Source organism: Gekko japonicus, unplaced genomic scaffold (assembly GCF_001447785.1).
Source record: "Gekko japonicus isolate JY-2015 unplaced genomic scaffold, Gekko_japonicus_V1.1 scaffold476, whole genome shotgun sequence".
Classification (NCBI taxonomy): Eukaryota; Metazoa; Chordata; class Lepidosauria; order Squamata; family Gekkonidae; genus Gekko; species Gekko japonicus.
The window spans coordinates 628,457-648,707 of NW_015175984.1; the positions used below are offsets into that span (position 1 = coordinate 628,457).

The 20,251-nt window shown below is 42.9% G+C and overlaps 1 protein-coding gene across 1 annotated transcript in view; it reads left to right on the plus strand.

Annotated features, from left to right (window-relative positions):
• The window catches only part of MED13 (mediator complex subunit 13), a 146,913-nt gene that overhangs the window by 1,187 nt on the left and 125,475 nt on the right, over positions 1–20,251 (plus strand). The window contains exon 2 of the mRNA XM_015426287.1: positions 905–1,139. Within this exon, the coding sequence (XP_015281773.1) occupies positions 905–1,139 (235 nt within the window). The remainder of the gene's footprint in view (positions 1–904; positions 1,140–20,251) is intronic.

The following is a 20,251-nucleotide window of genomic DNA, read 5'->3' on the forward strand; positions in this document are numbered from 1 at the left end:
GAAAGAGTTCTCTTTCTCTCTCAGCTTGGGGAAGGTGAAGTTTCAACCCTTTGGCAACTTCTGTGGCTTTGTTTGGAACTGCCTTGTGCTTCCCCCCCCCCTTTTGTGGACAGTGGGGGTCATTCTGTTGAAACTTGATCACTTTTAAATGTGTGTCTGGGAGAAAACTGGGTTGGGGAACAGAGATTAGATGTAATCCTTTTATTTATGGTAATAATTGCTGCATGGAAGACGTAGGGTAAATTGTTTCGGAGAAAGGGATTTACTTGATTATTTAAGATAAGGAAACCTAACCATAAGTGAACCGACAATCTGTCTTGGGTTCTCAGGGGAAGATTCACAACAAAGTTATGATAGTAAGGGTTCCATGGCAGAACTGCTTGAAGCTGGTTAGAAGTATGTTACAAGTTTTTCCCTGGATGCCGCTTTCATATGTTACGAGATTTTCCCCTGATGCTCCTTTTCATTGGGGAACAGGTGTACTAATATTTTTGTCACTCTTTTTGCCTTTTGCACATAATTAGGTCCAGTTTTATTGCAGCTCCATTATCAGATAAAAAATGTGCTAAGTAAATAAAGTAACCTCACTAAGGAAGGTGACACATGAAGGATCTTTGCATCTAGATTCTCAATAAGGGGACATTCAGCAGCATCCCCCCCCCCCCCCCGCAAGACTCTCACCGGTCTAATGCATCAGAATTGTAGCCATTGTTGCTGGGCTTCATCAGACATTTATTTGGGATAAAAAGAAAAAAACAACCTTCTGTGTACTCTCTGAAACCTGAGTTTTTTCTCCTTAGATGAGAGGAAAGGTTTCTAGAAAGTGATCAAGAATCTCTGGGTTCAGAAATGCTGACACCCAGCTTGTTCAACGTTCGGTAATTCTCTTACATTTCCCCTTCAGGCTGATTTAACAGGGATTAAATGGAAACGATATGTATGGGAAGGTCCAACGTCTGCCCCAATTCTCTTCCCGGTGACGGAAGAAGACCCCATTCTAAGCAGCTACAGTCGTTGCTTGAAGGCCGACATCTTGAGTGTGTGGCGGCGAGACCAGAGACCTGGGCGCCGAGAGCTGTGGGTATTCTGGTGGGGTGATGACCCCAGCTTCACTGACTTGATCCATCATGACCTAACAGGTAAGGCACACAAGTAAGCCTCCAGCATTTTGCGTGGTGGTGCTCTTCTCAGTGTCTCTTTTTTACTTGTTGCCAAATTGACTCCCTTGTCAGTTTGATTGGAGAGAGGTGTTTGTGATGGAGTGCACGTAATTTCATTTGATCATGTGATCTTCTCCTTTCCATCCTCTCTCCCACTTTCTTATAAACTCTTAAGTTTATATTGTAAGCTCTTTGGGGCAGAGATATGTATTTTGCTTCTGTTACTCTGCAAAGATCTTATGCATTAGTCCTATGGAATAGGAATAAAGTAACTGGCTGGTTGTGCTTTTTGGGACCAGTCCAGGAGACAACAGGCTGATTGGGTGATGTGATATTTGTGGTGAAGGCCACGTGTTGGTTCCTGGCTGTGTGGAATGCTGGGAGACAGCTTTATGAGATGGTTTTGTGGCTCTTTCTAAAGGTTGCTCCAGTCTAAATGTATGCATTTGCTAAATCTTGGATGAGCATATGTTGTAATTGTCAGGGGCAGCAGTGCAGCTCTAGGATAATCTAATTCTGTCTCCCCCCCCCCCCCTCCAACATTAAGTTGGTCTCTGTGTGGCAGTATTTTGTTGCTAAAATTAATATTCGTAAAAATTAGTAATAGGTGAAAGTTTATTCTCAGGATCTGTTCTTCCTTTAGTTTCAGAATTTCTGAAGAAGTTTCTGAGTCTTTGGCTTTTGAAAGCTTATCCCCCAAAATCTTGTTGGTTTCTGTGTGGCTACTGGACTCAAATCTAGCTATTCTTCCTTTGAACCAAAAATGTATGACTTACAAAAGAGATATATGCTAAACTGGAAAGCCATAATTGCCCATTTAAAGACATACATTATAATAGTAAAAACAGAGAAAAAAATTCCTGTACAGAAAACAAGTTGCAAAACAGTAGTTGGTTAAAAGATCTAGAAGCACTGGATATTGGATAAAAGTGTGGATCAAAACCAGAAGTTTAAAAGTGTTTGAAAATAGCTTAATGTTGAATATACACAGCACTAGAAAAAGAAGGTAAGTTCACGCTAGTGGTGTAGTCGGCTTCAGACAAGGGTTTAGGCCGATCTGTGGTGGCTGGTTTAGTGGTTCTAAACCACTGCCTTGAAATATCTCTGCTGTGAAGTACCATGGTTTGGTGTCAGCAGCGTATAGGATGCTGTATGAGAACTTTGTGATGCTATCCATAGCACAGTTAGTGTTCACTTAAGTAGGAAGTGTGTGCAGTTGAAATGAGAGCAGATTAGTGAGGCTGAGATAGTTGGAAGTTTCATGGCAGCAGGATTTGAAGAAGGCTTTAAAATGGTGAAGTCTACATTTTCTGGGACAGGCCAGGGTCAGGAGCAGGCGAGTCTTGATCTGATCCATGTGTTAGAAGATCAGAAGAGTGCTGGCTATTGAAATCTCTTAAAGGTCATTTCTGTGGCAGGCAGGGAGGGGGGAGATGGCTGAAGACCTGAGTCCGGGTGCTGAGCATTTTACAGTGCCAAGTGTGGACTGGTGTGTTAGCCTCTGTTGTTAGAAGACAGTACGAATAGGAAAGGTACAAACTGGGTGTGATAGAGGAATAGCAAGGTGAAACGGTAGGTGCAGTGCTGCAGAACAGGTGGATCTGTGGTAGTGTGAGAAACATTTTGGTGCTAAATGTACGAATATGATGTGTAACAGATTCAGTCTTAACTGAACTGGGTACAGTGGCCAGTGCTGATTTTAGTAGGATCATGCGTACAAAACTATTTCCAAATCTTTGGCTATTTCTGCACCTTTCACCACTGGAGGGTACTTAAACTTACCATGGGAAGCTGTGGATTCCCTGAATCTAAAGAAGCATTGCTTTTTATGCGATCTGAAGAGAAAACAGAGCATGAAGAAGCATTGTTAAATGTTTTCATTTAACTCTGTTGGCGTGTGATTTTTTATGTACTCCTAATGTTCTGTTGATGTTATGTAGATGTTTTTAAACAATTTAAGTAATGGTAATTCAGGCACTCAAAGTAGTCTTCCTGTTGCATGATTGTTTCCTGTTTAGAACTGGCAGTGCATAGTTGCAGAGAGTGTGAGCCAGGAAGTCCTGGTTTCATATCGTGACTCAGCCATGGGTTTTCTGGATGGCCTTGGTCAAGCTCTCCTCTCATTCAGAACGCCTTCCCCTCTCATTCTGCACTATGGGACTGATAGTACTGTCCTACCTTGCAAGGCTTATGGGCCAATGTTTGTGAAATACTTTGAAATGAATAATATAATGACTAAGTTGGTGTTGGCTAATAATAATAGAGCAGCTGGGTTGTTTAACTTTGAGGGTGCTGGCTGGAAAGGGAAGTAATTGCTATTTATGGAAGCCATTCTTCTGTATGTCTTTGTACTTGGTCTCAGCTCTTCAGCCCAGTTCAGACTTAAGCACTTTTACAGCTCCGAGTGCATGGTGCAGAGTACTGCCTGTCCGTGGGGCTCAGTGCCTTGGGAAGAACACAATGTCCCATCCTTGTAAACTACTTCCCTTGCAAGTCAAAGCACTTTGATTCAGGAACACCTTTTGAAAGGTTATTGCTGAGTGGCTGAGTTGAGCTTGATTTTAAATAGGTGCTGTATTGTTTCTCGCTTTCTGAAATTCTGGGGATCCCGCTTGGTTAGGTAGAGATGTAGTGATCAAGCCTGATAAAGCTGAAGATGCCTGATTATCTGAAGAAGAGAGCAGTGACTCATGAAAGCTCATACCTGCCACACATTTTGTTAAATCTTCAAGGTGCTACTGGACTCTTGCTCTTTTAAGCCGGATAAGTGTGTGTGAAGTCCATTGATTTCAATGGCACTGGCATGCGTGTGCTTAAACTGTCTCCGCTTGAAGCCCAGTGGGGCTTGGAAATGCTTAATGCTTGCTGAATCCCTTTGAAACAAGAGAGTGGCACATTCCTAAGGTGTTGTTATGTTTGGTTATTGCAGCCAAAAATAACAAAGTCTTGTACCTGAAGGCTAATAACCATGTTGTTGCATAAACTTTTACAGGCCAGAACTCTCTCTTCAGAGGCTTGAAATGTTTCCCTTTAGTTGCCAGAAATGGGTATACGCAAGGGAAAAGGCTGCTTTACTACACAGAAAGAGGCCAGAAGTCCCAGGGATCCAAGAGATAGGTGTGTTACATTGAACTCCCAAAGAACAAATGAAAGCAAGAGTTGGTCATATGAAGAGCAGGGCAATTCCTTTCTGTAGCCCTTCCCAGTCTGTATTGAGACCAAGCCTGATAGTGCCACATCTGCATGTGAATTCTGACTCTCCAGTTTTGCATTGGTAGTCAGAGCAACTCTCATCTACATTTTAAAACGGGATGTGGGATGGGTTATATCATCTTGGTGTGAATGAGAGCTTCCTTTTGTCAGGTGACAATAACACAGTATTTTATATAAATGAGTGTATGTGAAATCTTTATTCTGGGTATAAGCTTTCATGTGCATGCACACTTCTTCAGATACACTGAAACAGAAGTCACCAACTATTACATATAGGCAGAAGGTGGCCAGGGTGTTGTGAGGAAGGGCTAACTAGAATCAAGATGCATTAGTGACTGAGCAATAAATATAGCTAAGATTGTATGAAGGCAATTGGTAAGATCTGTGAATAGCAGCAAGTTAGTATACAGCCTAATAAAAGAGTTTACAAACTGATGTGAGAACTGAATGAATTTAACATGTATAAGTGAGATAAGAAACCAGTATCTCTGTTAAGCCCTGGCAGATCCATTTTCCTGAGTGCTGTGATAACTTGTAATTCAGCAGTCTCCCATTCTAGTCTGTTTATGAAATTCTTTTGCAATAAATCAGTGACTTTGAGGTCCCCCGTTGAATGTCTTAGAAAGTTGAAGTGTTCTCGTAAAACTTTCTCATTTTTGTGGTTCTTGATGTGAGATTTGTGTCCATTTATCCTTTGTCATAGGGTTTGACATGTTTTCCCTATGTAGGGAACTGAAGGGCATTGTTGGCATTTAATGTCATTTTCGATGTCAGAAGATGAGCAAGTGAATGAGCTTGAGATGGTGTAGTTTATGTTGTTAGGTTCCGTGATTGTCTGGGTATATATGACAGCAAAGTTGGGATCTGGGTTTATTACAAGCTCTGGTCCATGTTTAAATTAGATGTATTATTGTGGATGAGGAGTTCTTTAAGATTGGGGTACTGCCTGTGGGCAAGAAAAGGTTTGCTCCCCAGTACTTGTGAAAGAGAACTGTCATTTTCCAGTAGAGGTTGTAAGTTGCTCATGATGTGCTGAACTGTTTTGAGCTTACAGCAGCATGTGACCACTAGTGGTGTTCTGTTACTGTCTCTTCTGGGCTTGTCTTGCAACAGGTTTTCTCTGGGTACCATTCTGGCTTTGTTAATCTGTTTCTTGACCTCATCAGGTGGGTATTTTAGTTCCAAAGAGGTTTGTTGTATATCCCTTAGGTGCGAATCTCTGTCTGTAGAATTGGAATGGATGTGGCTGTAGTGTAGAGCCTGGCTGTATGCAATTGAGTGTTTGGTATGCTTAGTGGCACATTTAAGACCAACGAAGTTTTATTCTTAGACCTGAGATAGATTGATGACATCTTTATTGTCTGGACACATGGTAAAGAAGCCTTGGACAAATTCCACCAGGCATTCAACAACTTTCACTCCACCACCAACCTGACAATGAACCAATCTGTGCAGGAAATACATTTTCTGGACATTACTGTAAAAATATATGATGGACCCATAGACACCACCTTATACCGGAAACCTGCTGACCAACAGCCGTATTTACATGCCTCCAGCTACAATCCTAATCCATTCTAAGCAAGGATACAATACTAATACACAATTTTTAAAATTTTATTTATTTAATTAATTTGTATCCTGCCTTTCTCCCCATAGGGGCTGCGGTGGCTCAAGTGGTTAAGACACTGAACTGCAGACCGGAAGGTTGGTAGTTCAGCAGTTTGAGACCAGAGTGCTGCGTGACGGAGTGAGCTCCCGTCTCTGGTCCCAGCTCCTGCCAGCCTAGCAGTTTGAAAGCAAGAAATTGCAAGTAGATAAATAGTTACCACTTTGGTGGGAAGGTAACAGTGCCTTGGCGTCTAGTCATGCCAGCCACATGACCATGGAAACGTCTTCAGACAGTACTGGCTCTTCGGCTTGGAAACAGAGATGAGCACTGCATCCCTAGAGTCGGATTCGACTGGCTTTCCAGCAAGGGAAACCTTTACCTTTCTCCCCACTGGGGACCCAAAGTGGCTTACATAGTCTCCTGTCCTCCATCTTATCCTCACAACAATCCTGTAAGGTAGGTTAGGCTGAGAGTGTGTGTTTGGTCCAGGGTCACCCAGTGAACTTCCATGGCACGAATGAGGATTCAAACCCAGGTCTCCCAGATACTAATCCAACACTCTTAACCACTACCCCACACTGGCCCTCCATCCCACCACTAAACCTTATGTAAAAATACGCACCAACACTGCATTGAAAAAGGCCAAAGATTTCCTTTGCTCCTCTTGTGGAAGACTGGCAGTTTCCTTTCCTACTGTCTCCACCTCCTCTGTCTAGTAGGCTGTTCCAAAACGTTGGCACTACTATTGGGAAAACATTGCTCTAGCACTTAGAAGATGCAGGCAAGTAGCTACTTCGAGGACAGCAGCTGGTGCTCAGGGTTATGTAGGGCAAGGCAGTCCTTAAGCGCGGGCGTGCTTAACCCACTTTGGTGGCAGAGGTGAGAGTTGAACCAGGAATTTCCTGATTCCCCACTAATTAGTATCTGCTCTACGTTAGTTCTCTGTGTTCACCATAAAGAATGGAAGAAGTTGTAGTTGCCATGGTGCCTGTTGACTTGAAACAATTGCACTGGCTCCGTTAGCATAATCTTCCTGAATCTCCATATGTACAGCTATTTTATAGGAAAGGATCTCCTTGCATTATGTCCTGGGGAAGGCTTCAATTACTGGTATTACAGCAACAGATGTGTTTTGAAGTACTTGAGGTAGCAACACAAGGATGTACTTACCACCAGTAGTGCTAGGATTGGAAGGCATTTGCTGATGTCACTTACAGAATGGACACTTGGGCATTCTTGCAGAACATGTATAGCTTCCTTCTTTTGCCCTGCAAATTACTTTGGTCATAATTTGCACAGACCATCTTCTCTAAAACTGAGCTGTAAGTTGGACCGTAAACCTATTTTTGTCCTTGATGACTTCTGAGCAAAGGCCTCCAGAAGTATATTAAGATTCCTGTCCTTAAGCTTTCACAGCGGAGCCAGTTCTGTATGATTGATGCTGCTTGTTTCTGTGATGAATGTATATTTCATTGGAACAGTGGCTTTCAAGTTTCCTTATTATGGAGCCAGACTAGCCTTGCAAATGAATCTTGGAAAGTGTGGGTGCGGGTTTTTAAGGCGTGTTAGAACACCCTTTCCAGAGAAGAGTGCTTTCTGCATTTTCCACACCTGCTTGCTCACCTGTACATATTTTCAATATTCTGTCTGTTATTTAGATACAGCCACCCAGAGTCAGATGAAATACCTAACTTATCACTGTATGTATTTCCTCGGGGGGGGGGAGTATGAAGTGCCTGTTCCTACTGGTTTCCCCTCACACACCATAACTTTGAAGACTTGTGGCTTTAATGACCTCATTGGTGGTTAAGAATATCGGACTTCCCCTTCCATTTAATATGAGGCCTAGTTAAAAGCCGCTGTTGGCACTACTAAACTTAATGGGCTTCACGGTTTCCTAGGTTATTAACACATGCAGGAATAGTTACACAGCCTTGTTTTCGAGGAAGACAGCTGGGCTACATCTAATAAGATAAGAAGAGCTAGTTCAGGGCTCTTAGATTCCTGGCCAGCAAGTGGTTTTCTTGGAGGGTTACTTTGAGAAAGGGGTGGAGAGGCTCTGGACTTCTGGCAAATCCTGTTGCCTCCAGTCCCTTGCTACCCTTGTGCCCACCCAGTTTTGAGCCCAGAGGCAAACACTTGCCTTGCCAGACCATTTTGGAAGATCCTTTGGTAATACAGGATTTTGACTGCTGTTTTGCACAGACATTACGGTGAATAATGAACACTATTGCCTAGCACAGTTTAGCCTGAGTTCTGCTTTTGCATGCTTCATAGCCCACAGCCAGTTTCTTTACTAATATTTAACTTAAATGTATTGTGCCTTAAAAAAAAAGTGTTCCTAAAGTTATGTTCCTGGCCCAGTTTTTATATTTCCTTCTCTGTATCCACTGTGTCAGAATTCTCTAAGATTTGTCTATCTAGGCCTAATGTTTTGTGACCCACAATTTTTTTCTTTGAGCGTCTATTTAAAATTCCTGAAGGCCTGAACTGATACTCTCTAGTTGAAAAGGATTGGTGGCAGCATAATCTATTAGTGCTTGTCATGATAACAGGGAGGAAGACTGACTTCAGGGAACATTCTTAGAAGGCTGTGGAATGACGGTGGCAAGCTGTCACTTCTTAAAAGGAGTTACAATCCATTCTCGTTTCTGTTACAGCTTGGGTTCTGGCTTGGCTTTGGAGCTTGAAACTATGCTTTCTGTGGTCACAGCTTTGTGGTTGCAATTGACTCTGGCCCTCTCTGCTGGTCTCTGTAGATTGTAGCTTTTTAGTAGTCAATTTCCAGTAGTTGCTTCCAAATTTAATGTCTTAAGAGAAGTCCCACAAAATTAATTCCAGCAAAAGCTTTTGTGAGTCAGAGCTCACTTCATCAGCTGCTCACATTCATAGCAGTTGTATAATCTCAGAGGTACAAGGAGCAGAAGATTGGGAGCAGGGGAATGTCACAAAGAGAGGCTGCTTTGAAACAATGGCCAATCAAAGAGAAATCAGTTCATTTGGAGGACTACTCCTAACTGTTGATGATGGGCAGAACAGGGAAACATAAAGTTGGATCTAGGCAAGGATGATACAGCATAAAGCATACTAAAGAGAACTAATTAATGTCTGTAATGTCATGCTAGCCCTGACCTGGATAGCCCAGGTTAGCCCAGTCTTGTCAGATCTCAGAAGCTAAGCAGGGTCGGCCCTGGCTAGTATTTGGATGGGAGTCCTCCAAGGGGCGTGACGCAGAGGCAGGCAGTGGAAAACCATCTCTGAACATCTCTTGCTTTGAAAACCCTACGGGGTTGCCATAAGTCAGCTGTGACTTGATGACACTTTCCAGTACCAGCAATATCATGCTGAGCTGATGGCAGATACGGTGAATGAGGAAGCCCAAGTCCTTGCTCAGGCCCAGGAGAGAGAGAAAATTCATCAAGAGATTAACACTAGTTCAACATGTTGATGTTGAATTTTCCCTTTGAAGTTCTTTTTGTAGGCTCACAGAAACCTTTAGATCAGTAGCACTATGTCCTGGAATGTTGGAATGTCCCCATGCTGGTTTGTGAAAATTGTGGGTTTTTAATGTCAGATTTATGCCTGCTTATTCTTTTGCATAGGGACTGTCCTGTTTGTCTGATGTTGAGCAGAAGAAGGTGGTGACACATGATGACGTATTTCATATTGGAGGATGAACCCAGGATAGTATTACTGATGTTTTAAGGTCTTGCAATAGTATTGCCTCACTGTATAAGGGAACACAGTTGGTATCTGGGTTTGTTTCATCTCTTAGTTCCTGCGTCTGGATGGCTGTTGGGTGTCTGTTGTTATTGGTGAAAGGAAATGCTTACCCCCACAGAATACCTGTCACTTGTGGAAGGGGTGTATAGTCTAGTCTTTGGATCTGAATTGTTCCTTGGCAACTGAGATTGTGTCCTGAAGTGCCTCCATCACTGTCTTGTGGCTGTGCATTGCCAAAGATCACTAGCGGTAGGGAAGCTTGTCCACTATTGATGATTGTCTCGTTGAGGGACCTCTGAAAACCGGCACTCCATTTCAAAAGCACTGGCTCAAAGGGTTCTGCTTGGATCTGGAAATGCTGTCAGCTGCAGTCTCAAATTGAAGGATGTGGTACAGCAGCTTTTCATTATTCACTGGTTCTCTTAGCTAGGTCTTTTCTAAACTAATACAGAACCAGTTATTGTTTTATTGTATCATGGTTGTCCGTAGAGAGTCCACATAGTGGAGTGATTAGTGTGTCAAGAATAGGCATAGGAAGAAGCACCAAATCCCCCACTTGGCACGAAATTCACTGGGTGACCTTGGGTCAGTGGTTTTCTGTCATTCTGACTTCCCTCACAGGGCTGTTGTGAACATAAAATGAAGGAGGGCAGAACCATGTCTGTTGTGACCCTTGTACACTTCCTAGAAGAGCTTCACTAATGGAACTGAACTTTCCCAAATCCCCCCTTCTTGCTACTGCTTTCTTCTGAGTTCTCCAAAATGTTGCTTATAGGCAAAATAGGGGACTCAAAGAAAGGGCATAGGGGACAAAATGAAGGTCTGCAGGGTGTGGGGGATTGATTCCCCCCCTGCTGGTAGAAGTGCTTTATGTCAGTGGAAAAAGGCCTTTGGAGTTTGGACTCAACCTCTTGCCTTTGTCTTGGCAGGGAATGCTTGAATGATTTTGCCAGCTGTCTGCCTTGGCTATCAGCATCAAGTGTGGGATAACAACTGCTTTTTTGCCCAGTAGAATCTGCCCCTTCTGCTTTGCCCCATTGGCTTGAGGGGATTTCTCTCTGAGGCAGGGTGCTGGGTGAAGAATCGTGCTGTCTCTCCCAGACGACTGTTTGCCAGATGTAATATGAAAATTACCTCTTCATCTGTGCAGCCGGCTCTCGATTGGTATTATTTTTATCTTATGATGGCCTCACAACAGTGACACATGTCCCTAGTGACAATGGCAGCTCAATTATTGTAATTCCTCCCCTGCAGGGCTTAAAGTAGGACATCTCCGTTGCTTGCAGCTCGTTAGGAAAGCAACAGCATGTCTGGATAGGCGCAGTGGTGATTGCGTCACACCTTCCTCTGTCCCTCAAGCGCTGCCAGCTTACAAATGGGGCTGTGCGAATTCTGCACTGGTGATAAAACTATGCAAATGGAATAGATTTGCATACCCTCGTGTGATTAGTGGAAAGCCTGTATTTTTGAAGTAGTTCAGGAGTGGGGGTTTTTTTGGTCAAAGGTTCGAATGGCAGATGAACAAATAACCAAGGTAGGGAAGAGGGGCGCAGGCTTGGACTAGGTGGTCATTGACAACTGAGGGTGCAAGTGTAGTAGATGACCAGCCTGAGCTTCTCAGGGCACAAGTGGGCTGTTCCTTGTGGGGTCATAGTTCATTGGTGGAGCATCTGCTTTACCTGCATAAGATCTTTCTCAAATCATCCCATTAATCATGGCAGGGGTGCAAAAGGCCAAGGACCTACAAAATTAAAAGCAACTGCCAGCCAGAGAAGACTGTCTTGTTCCTTGCAGGACAGTGGTCTGACCAGAGGTATAGTTCAGCTTTGTATATTCAAAGGCTTGGGAGTCTTGACGCTCCCTGGGTGGACATGGGCAAAGCCAAGTGGGCATGGTCTTGTGCCCTGACCTGGGTAGCCCAGGCTAGCCCGATCTCGTCAGATCTTGGAAGCTAAGCAGGGTTGGCTCTGGTTACTATTTGGATGAGAGACCACCAAGGAAGGCCAGGGTTGTAATGCAGAGGCAGGCAATGGCCAGTCACTTCTAAATGTCTCTTGCCTTGAAAACCCTACAGGGTCACCATAAGTCAGGTTGTGACTTGACAGCACTTTCCACCATAACCACCACTGTCTTGCAAAGATCCCACTAACTAGTGAGAGTTGGGTGAACAACTGCGCAACATCACTGCCTGCCCGGCAGCATAGCCAGTCACGGAAGGAGACTGTTGGGATTAAAAAGGGGGAAAAACTGGGAAATGCTTTTTTGTTCTGTGCAGAATGGAAATCTATGCATAATCTAGAATAGTAAATCTTGCATGTCGAGTGCTCCCTGCTGCCTCTGTCACTCTTATGTGTGACCACTCGTTAATGGCAGGAACCAGGTTTTTCTGGGTTCTAAAGAGCTGCAAACATTCTTGGAGGTTCTACAGTCAAGGCTAGTCCTGACAAGATTTCATGTTTTTTTTAAAATACTTTTTTATTGCTTTTATACTACAACCTACAAACTACAAAGGGAGGGGAAATAAGGGGAATACTAAACTAAAATACAGAGTTATGCAAGGATCATATACGAATTATACAAAAGTTGTATCTAAGACTTGGGGTTTCTCCCACATTTAAGCTTTTAAATGTAAGGATTAATGCTTATTGTTACAAAAACAAACTAGCACAAGTATATTTAGCCTGAGTAGGTACATCTTAGCTCTTTGAATATTAATAAAATCAAACTTTCAGTATTAATCTATTTATCATATTTTTTCCCCCTTTGCTTATTTTTATCATACTTTAATCTGACTTTCAATATCAAGATTTCATGGTTTGAGCTGCCTGTGTAGGAAAAAGGACTGTCTTGTTCTTTTCCCCTTGCCTTACTGTGATAATTTGAATCCTTTACTTTCCCAGTCCAAGGAAACTAGCATCTTGCATGTGGAAGACCAATGTAGGAAAATTGATGCAGAGCCAGTGTTGGCTCACTGGCCCATTTTCTTTCAAGTGACTAGTTCTCAGTCTGGTTTGAACCCTCTTGCTCACAGTTTCCTAACTCTGTGGGCTGCTCCTAGCTGATCTGTCTGCTTGTTGCAGGGCAACGTGCTAATTGAAGTCTGTGTTTGTTTCTTTTACCCCATCGACTGTCTGTGCGTATGTTCTGATGTACTTTCACCCGTACATTTTTCGTTTGCCTCTCGGATCTTTTTGCCTGCTAAAGTTCAAGGTATCATGTTCTTTGGCAACCCGTATTGGCCTCGTGCAGAGACATGTTCTCTACAGCAGAACGGTTCTTTTCAAAGCATTGCTTTCAGTGCCTTTTGCGCAACTGCTTTGCAGGATTTCTTTATTTGCGGTTTTTATCTTGCTACTTGATATGCATAAAAGCTGGAAGGTTCTGTTGATGAAACTTTTCCCAGTCTTTGCTGTGCCAGCAACAACTTGTCCATGGTTCATATCTCTGCAGTGGGATGGAGTGGGGTGGTGGTGTAGGTGGAAAGGTGAAAATTGGTAAAGGTAAAGGTTCCCTTGCTCGAAAGCCAGTCGAATCTGACTCTAGGGTTGCAGTGCTCATCTCTGTTTTAAAGCCGAAGAGCCAGCGCTGTCCGAAGATGTTTCCGTGGTCATGTGGCCAGCATGACAAGATGGCAAATTTGGACTTTGTGCTCTTGACCTGATAATCTTGTTGGTGACTCAGTTGAAATGATAAGGATTCTTTCTTTTGTATTGTTTTCTTTCCTGAGTGTTGATATCCATGAATAGTGCAATGTATGAATGATGTTCCTCATGGTAGTGGAAGGCTTTTGCTGCTGAAAGGTATTCCATAAGACTTTGTCTCCTCCCCCCATATGATTTTCTGGACAAAAATGAAACTTTTGTATTTGCATAAGGAGTCTGCAAAAGGGTACTTTGGGTATCCACCTTTTTGGGAATTCACCAGAGTCTGATCTTGGGCATTTGCTGGAGGTATTTACGTTTGGTGGCTAGGAGTAGGAGCCTGCTTCCTAACCATCCAGTTAGATCAAATAGACTTGCATAAACGTCTGTGTGGTTTTGTATTTGAGGAAGGAAAAACTACCAGTGTTCGTCTGCCTGAGTCCTTTAGAGGCAGGGAACCACACAAGGTCACAAAAAAAGCAAAAAACACCAAAACTGAATAAAAGAGCTGCCTAAAAGCCAGACTTTGAGCATTGTTTCTGTAATTAGGGAGGGTGAAAGTTGTAATGCTAGTTGAGTTTGAATGCTGTTATGGCAAGCAGGGATGTGGGTTTTCTGAGAAGCTGAATTCCAATTCCCCCCCCCAAAAAATCTTTAAATGTTAGCAAAAGAAGGCAAATATACCATGTATGAGCACTGTGGGTTTGTCCATGCTTCATATCCTATGCTTAGCTCATCTACCATGATTGATTTGCAGCAAAACAGCCCTGACAAACTATAGACACATTTACATATGTAGGGCAGAAAACTTTCCACAGAAAAATACAGCCCTGGAAAATTTTCCATCCCTCATCGCGGATGGTAAGATTAGGTCCTGTGCTGTGTTGAAGCCAGTTGGCACCATCTCCTGTCTTCACGAGTGAGGCTTGATCCTCTCAGTTGTGAAACTGAAGTGCTCTTAATAACTATTTCCGCCGCTGTAAGTACCCTACTTCTGACTGGGTTCCTTTCCAGCCAACTTTGCATGTCACACTTTCAGACTGCCTTCCGTAGCAAATGGCTGGTTGCTGCAGTTGTTAGTATTGTAGAGTCGCTCCTTTGGAACAGTGGCTCATAGATAGGCTCATTCTTTGCCAATGGAGAGAGCCTCTAAGTAGTCAGCACGGAGTGAGTTTGAGAAAATACCCCCCCCCCCAAGTAAAAATATTTGTTAAATGTTAAATATTTCCAAATAGACTTTCTGTGGCCCAAGACTCGCTGTTGCACAGATGTTCTTTATGCCATGTGACTTGGTTAATAATTACCATTTCCCACAATAAACAAATGCCATTATTGTATGATTTCTTTAATTAAAAGCCTCTTTCAGTTATTGGCTTCAGAAATTTTAACACTGTTTTGTCAGATAAATTAATTGCAACGAGTCTGCATCCTAAAATTACTGCACTTTATTCATTCCCTTTAGGACATGATGATTATTGGTGCTGTTGAAAGAGAATCCATAAAGCTTGGGCTGTGGTGCAGAAACACTGCTTTCTGGACCCGTAGCCACAGTTAGGCCTTTGGGATCAGCCGGTAGGCTCACGCTCTCCTCCCCAGTCTCTCCTCTCTCCTGCAGATTCCCCTCTTCCCTTTTCGTTTTTTTTTTTTTTTTTTTGAAAAGTGAACTACAGGACAGCATTATGTTTGCAGTGCTGGTTTCACTAACCATGTCTTGTTTCAAACCGTAGTTTCTAAAGATAGACGTGGGCTTGCACACTCTAGCTTGATCTGTCTGTCTGTATATGTATATCCCTGTGCGTGTGTGAGAGAGAGAGACGAGGAATTCTTGATTTGATATCCTGAGATTAGTCCGTGTTGTGTTTGCACAAGAGTTTTTGGTGTACATAGAGACTGCTGAGTAGTAATTTTACACTGGAACAGCTGGTCCCTTTATCACTTCTGTAAAAAGGTGGTGTGGTGTACTGGCTAAGAGTGTCTTACTAAGACTTGGAAGACCTAACTTCAAATCTCTGTTCAGCCATGAAGTTCATTGGGTTTCCTTGGGACAGCCTAAAACATATCTCAGGGTTGTTGTGAGGCTGAAAGGGAGGAAGGGGAGACCTTCACATCCAGCTCTGAGTTCTTCTGAGGAAGGGCAAGATACATATGTGATAGCTGGAAATTTGAGACTCTTTTTGGGTGGGTTGGTGAGTGAAGAGCCTGGATTTATATAGAATTCTGCAGTTTGAATCAAAGAAGAGTTTCCAGCTGTGTAAGATTGGGGAAGCTGGTAGGTTTAAATCTCTTTAGAGACATTTATGTATTAACGTAGAATAGGGAAGTTAGAGTACAAAGTACAGTTTGGATTCTGCCAGCTTTAATGTTCATGTTTGCTATTGCTAAAAACACTTGGAACTGTTTCTACAGTCAGTGTTGGAGCCTGTTGAAAACTCAGTGTATTTCCCCCCTCCCTCTCTTTAAATACTTCCTTGATTTATTACTCCTTCCTTGCTGGCTTGAGTCATATAGCCACAATTTTGGTGCTCTTCTGAGGTCAGGGAAAATGGAAAAAATGGCCCTTAATTCTTGGAAATAGTTTTTGATATGTTACGTGTATTTGCTACCACTATCTATAAAGCAATTTAAACACTTGGAACCCAAGATTTAACCGAGGCGAGATTAACCTACATATATGCTTAAGATCGCAAAGACACTGATAAGCTTAATATTAAACTTAATGTTGCTTTTATATGGTAACTCTGTAGCTATTTTTTTTCCTTTTTTTAAAAAGGTAAGTTTCCCATTTTTTCTGCTATCTTCATTTTGTTTTGTTTATCCAGGAAAACAAACAGTGATTACTCTAGATTGCATAGCTATAACAAATGCTGAGGTCAGTTTCAAAGTGCATATGTGGTACACACTGGTTCAATAGGCCTAAGCTACATTCAGACAAACTCTGACTGCCTGTGGTATACAAGTGCAGGCAGGTGGATTCCCCCCCCCCCCCCAGCTTGGAGTTCTCATTTGTCTTGGGAAAGCTACCTCTGGTTTATTTGCAATAACTGGAGTGAATTTCTAGAAAGGATTCTGCAAAAGGTGTGTGAGTCTGTCAAGAAGTCAGGCTCACACACATCTCAGTGTGATGTTGATTAAGTGACAGTTGAATGTGGCTGTAGTCCTCCTTGTGAATCTGTTGCACACAACAGACTGTGTCCCGTTTGTGTTTGACAGCACGTGGGAGTTCTCGGCAGAGTACATGGAAAGGGTTTCCTGAAGGCGGAAACTTTTGCAGCATAGAAAGTCTGAAGGCTGCTGCTTTAAACTTATTGTGGGAAGGGTGATTGACAAAGAAGGTAGTGAAAAGTCACATTACAGCCGGGACGCGGTGTGCAAAAATTGTTTGCAGAAAGACACAGCTGTAGGTCAGTGGGCTAGGACATGCTATTTGAGTGGGGAGAGAAAGGCGACCTATGTGGCTAGAGATGTTGTGTGGTCCTACAGCAGTCTGGAGTACAGTCGTTTGGTTGGACAGGGCTGGAAATAGGTGCCAGCATCATGTTTCTAGGCAAACAGGTTATCAGGTGCCTGCGATTTTCCCCCCAAGATCCAGTAATTACAGATAGGTCAGTACTAGTATTGTACACTTAGTAGACACAGTTGAGTGTTGGCTTACGATCCAATGAAGAAAGTGTTCAGGCAGTCTCCATGTGGTTTTGCAGGATAAAGGGACACTTGAGATACAGTCTTGCATTCATATAATCCTGCGTGGGCTGTGCATGCCTGCACACTGTAGTGGGTTTTTTTTTTGCATTGGTTCGGTATTTGCCAAGGCCGTGCCAGAAAAGTCAGGGGAAAATGTATTTGTGTCTGTCTCTCTTGTGGATTTATAGGGTGTTTTCCCCAAGTGCCCTTTATGCAGCACGTTTCACTGCTGCAAATTCTCATGTATAGTCTGTTTTCTTCCGATTCAGCAGAAAAACTTGATTGTTCACTGCCAATTGACTGGAGTACTGAAGCAGGTGTTGGCATGCCGCAGGAGAGTCTCTCTGTGCAGGCAATTGTGCACCTCAAGTGGCGGCTTTTATACATTCCCCCAAACAGTGTTTTTTTACTTAGTCTCTGCCCCGTACCAAGCTTGGACTGCTTGCCCCTTGGATTAGAGCCACGTCAACAGGGCAATGTTGAGTTCAGAACCTGATAAGCTGCTGTTAAGCAAACAGTGGAGGCAGCAAACATGAATTCACATTCTGTTCTTTTATTGATCGCAAAGTTTGATACATTGGGATTTTTCTCCTCTCGTATTTGCATTTATTGAGACATAAACAAAATGCCTGTTTAATAATGGATCTGGTCAGAGGTAGGGCCTTTGGAGTCCACAAGTATGCACATCAAATTGCTGACTTCTTGTCATGGAGTGTAGATTGGCCAGGTATAGTGAGAGGGAAGCCGGTTTTATCTGCCCTGCAGTCTGAAAATATTGTAATTAAAAAAAATTAATTCAAGAGGTTCAGGAGCGCCAGTGCGGTAGGGAATAATTTTTTTTAATCTTGTCCAGTCTCCAAGAAGCATTCATGGCCCTGAGTCCCAGCAAGAAAGGCAAACTAAAAATAACATATAAATGAGCAGGGATTTGGACCCAACGGTCCCTAGTCTAGTGTCAAACCATTACCTTACACTGCTTCTCTCTGGGAAGTAACTGATCTTATATATTTCATATTAAGAACATAATGATCTACCAAACAGTATAGAAATTGTTTTTTCCCCTAGAAGAGAAGCCTTTAATTCCTAACCTCACTGCATAGTCTTAATTCAATTGAGAAGATATGTCCATCACTGTGTGATGAGATCCATGTGAGACTGGCTGCCGATGAACCATTTTTGATGCACCAGCATTCTCTGTTATGTTGGGATCTGCTGTCCTCTTTGCCATCCATCCATTTGTGGAGGGCTGCCCAGAGCATCTGTTGTGGGGTTCTCAGACTGTCCTTCTGAAGCCAAAGGAAACAGCTAGAGTCTTTTCAGTCGCAGCTAAAACAGAATAACAGTATTGGCTGGCAAGTTATCACATTGTTAGCTGCTAACACCTTGAGAAAACAAAAAGCCTTCGAGGCAGTGATCTTGGTATCAGTGACTGTACAACTGCCTCTTGTCCCAACAAAGTTTGGTTTGTAGGTGAAAGCTTTGTGGGTTTTACACCCCCGTGCAGCTTCTTGTGCCTGTGTGAGATCCATGTTGCACTTTAGAAACTTCCTTTCCCCTTCCTTTTGTCTCTTCTCTCTTTCCTTCCTTTGTCTTCACAAATTTACAGATGAAGATCTGTGTTTATTTTTATTTTAACAGGGCCTCCTTTTTAAGATACTTCCAGTATTGTTGTTACAATGACAACATCAATACTGTTTATTTTCATAACTTTACATCCCACAGCTGTTAACACATATGAGATTATTTGGTGGCTTACAACAATGATAAAACATCAAAATACAATAACATATCAAAATAATAAAACAGGTCTCTACATTAAAATCCAGTAACTAACAGTTCGAAAGCAAGAAATTGCAAGTAGATAAATAGGTACCGCTTTGGTGGGAAGGCAACAGTGTTCTGTGCGCCTCAGCGTTTAGTCATGCCAGCCACATAACCACGGAACCGTCTTTCGACAGCGCTGGCTCTTCAGCTTGGAAACGGAGATGAGCACTGCAACCCTAGAGTCGGATATGGAAACCTTTACCTTTACCTAACCTTCAGAGGGTAGACTTGTTGGGATAGAATCCAGTAGCATCTTAGAAACCAGCAAAGATTTTGGGGTATAAGCTTTTGAGAATCAAAGCTCCCTTTGAAGATATCTGATGAAGGGAGCTCTGAATCTCAACAACTTCTACCCTGAAAAATATTTTGGTCTCTTAAGTTGCTACTGGACTCTAGGTGTTACAATCCAATAAGATTTAACTGTGCCAGCTAGTTCATTAAAAAAACAACCCTGTGAAAAAAGGGAAAGGACAAAAACCTACTGTAATAATCCTTGCATCTAGTTCTTTCTTCCCCCTTCATTCTCTAAGAATAACATCCAGGCTTCTCAACTTGCCCTTTTCCTCTGGATATATCTTCTGGGAAAGGAATCCTGTTTCCTGGAATAGCTGCTTGCCTGGCTTTGATTGGAAATTAGTGCAAAAACATAATCTTAGAGAAACAGAAACCTAAAATTCTTGGGTGTTATAATACCATCTTGCAGGTCATCTTTTAGTTTGTCAAAATACTTGTGCCTGCCGAGTCCCAGAGTGCAGGAATAGGGGAGGTGCAGAGACAGGAAGCTAAATTAGGCTGTAGTCTCATTGAATTGAGGTTTCCAAATAATGACATAAAAGGAGCAGAGTTTGTTGCTTTTTGACTTGGGAGGGTGAAATGGCCCATGGGTTGGTCCTGTAGCTTGTATCCTCCCCACTCCCTGCAACCTCGGAGTGCAAGTGGCTGCCCATACTAGGGTCACTAGGGAGCCACCCTGCTGGCCCATCCCTGCTTAATGCCATTGCTCAACTGCCGGTGGAGACAGGAATCCCTTCGGGCTGCCTAGCTCTGTATTCAAACAAGAACCTCAGAAAATCCAACAGGCCAGTCTAAATGTTACCCAATAAATCACTGTGATCCAGGAACAATAATGCATTATAATCCATATGATGTGCTGACCACCATTTCACACTTTTGTCAGCCCCTAAATCATATACTGCACTCGTGTGCCCAGAAGTTTCTAGAGAAAACTTGCCCTGAGAAATGCCTCTCCTGTTAGAACTGGGCTGGAAAGTCAGCGACACTCTCATAGTTATAGTAAGGAGGGGGTGCAGTGGGATGAGGATGCAGAGAAAGCCCTGTCTGGGTGAGGTTACATGGCAGATAAATGAGACGGCAGCACCTCTGTCACTGAGAATCCA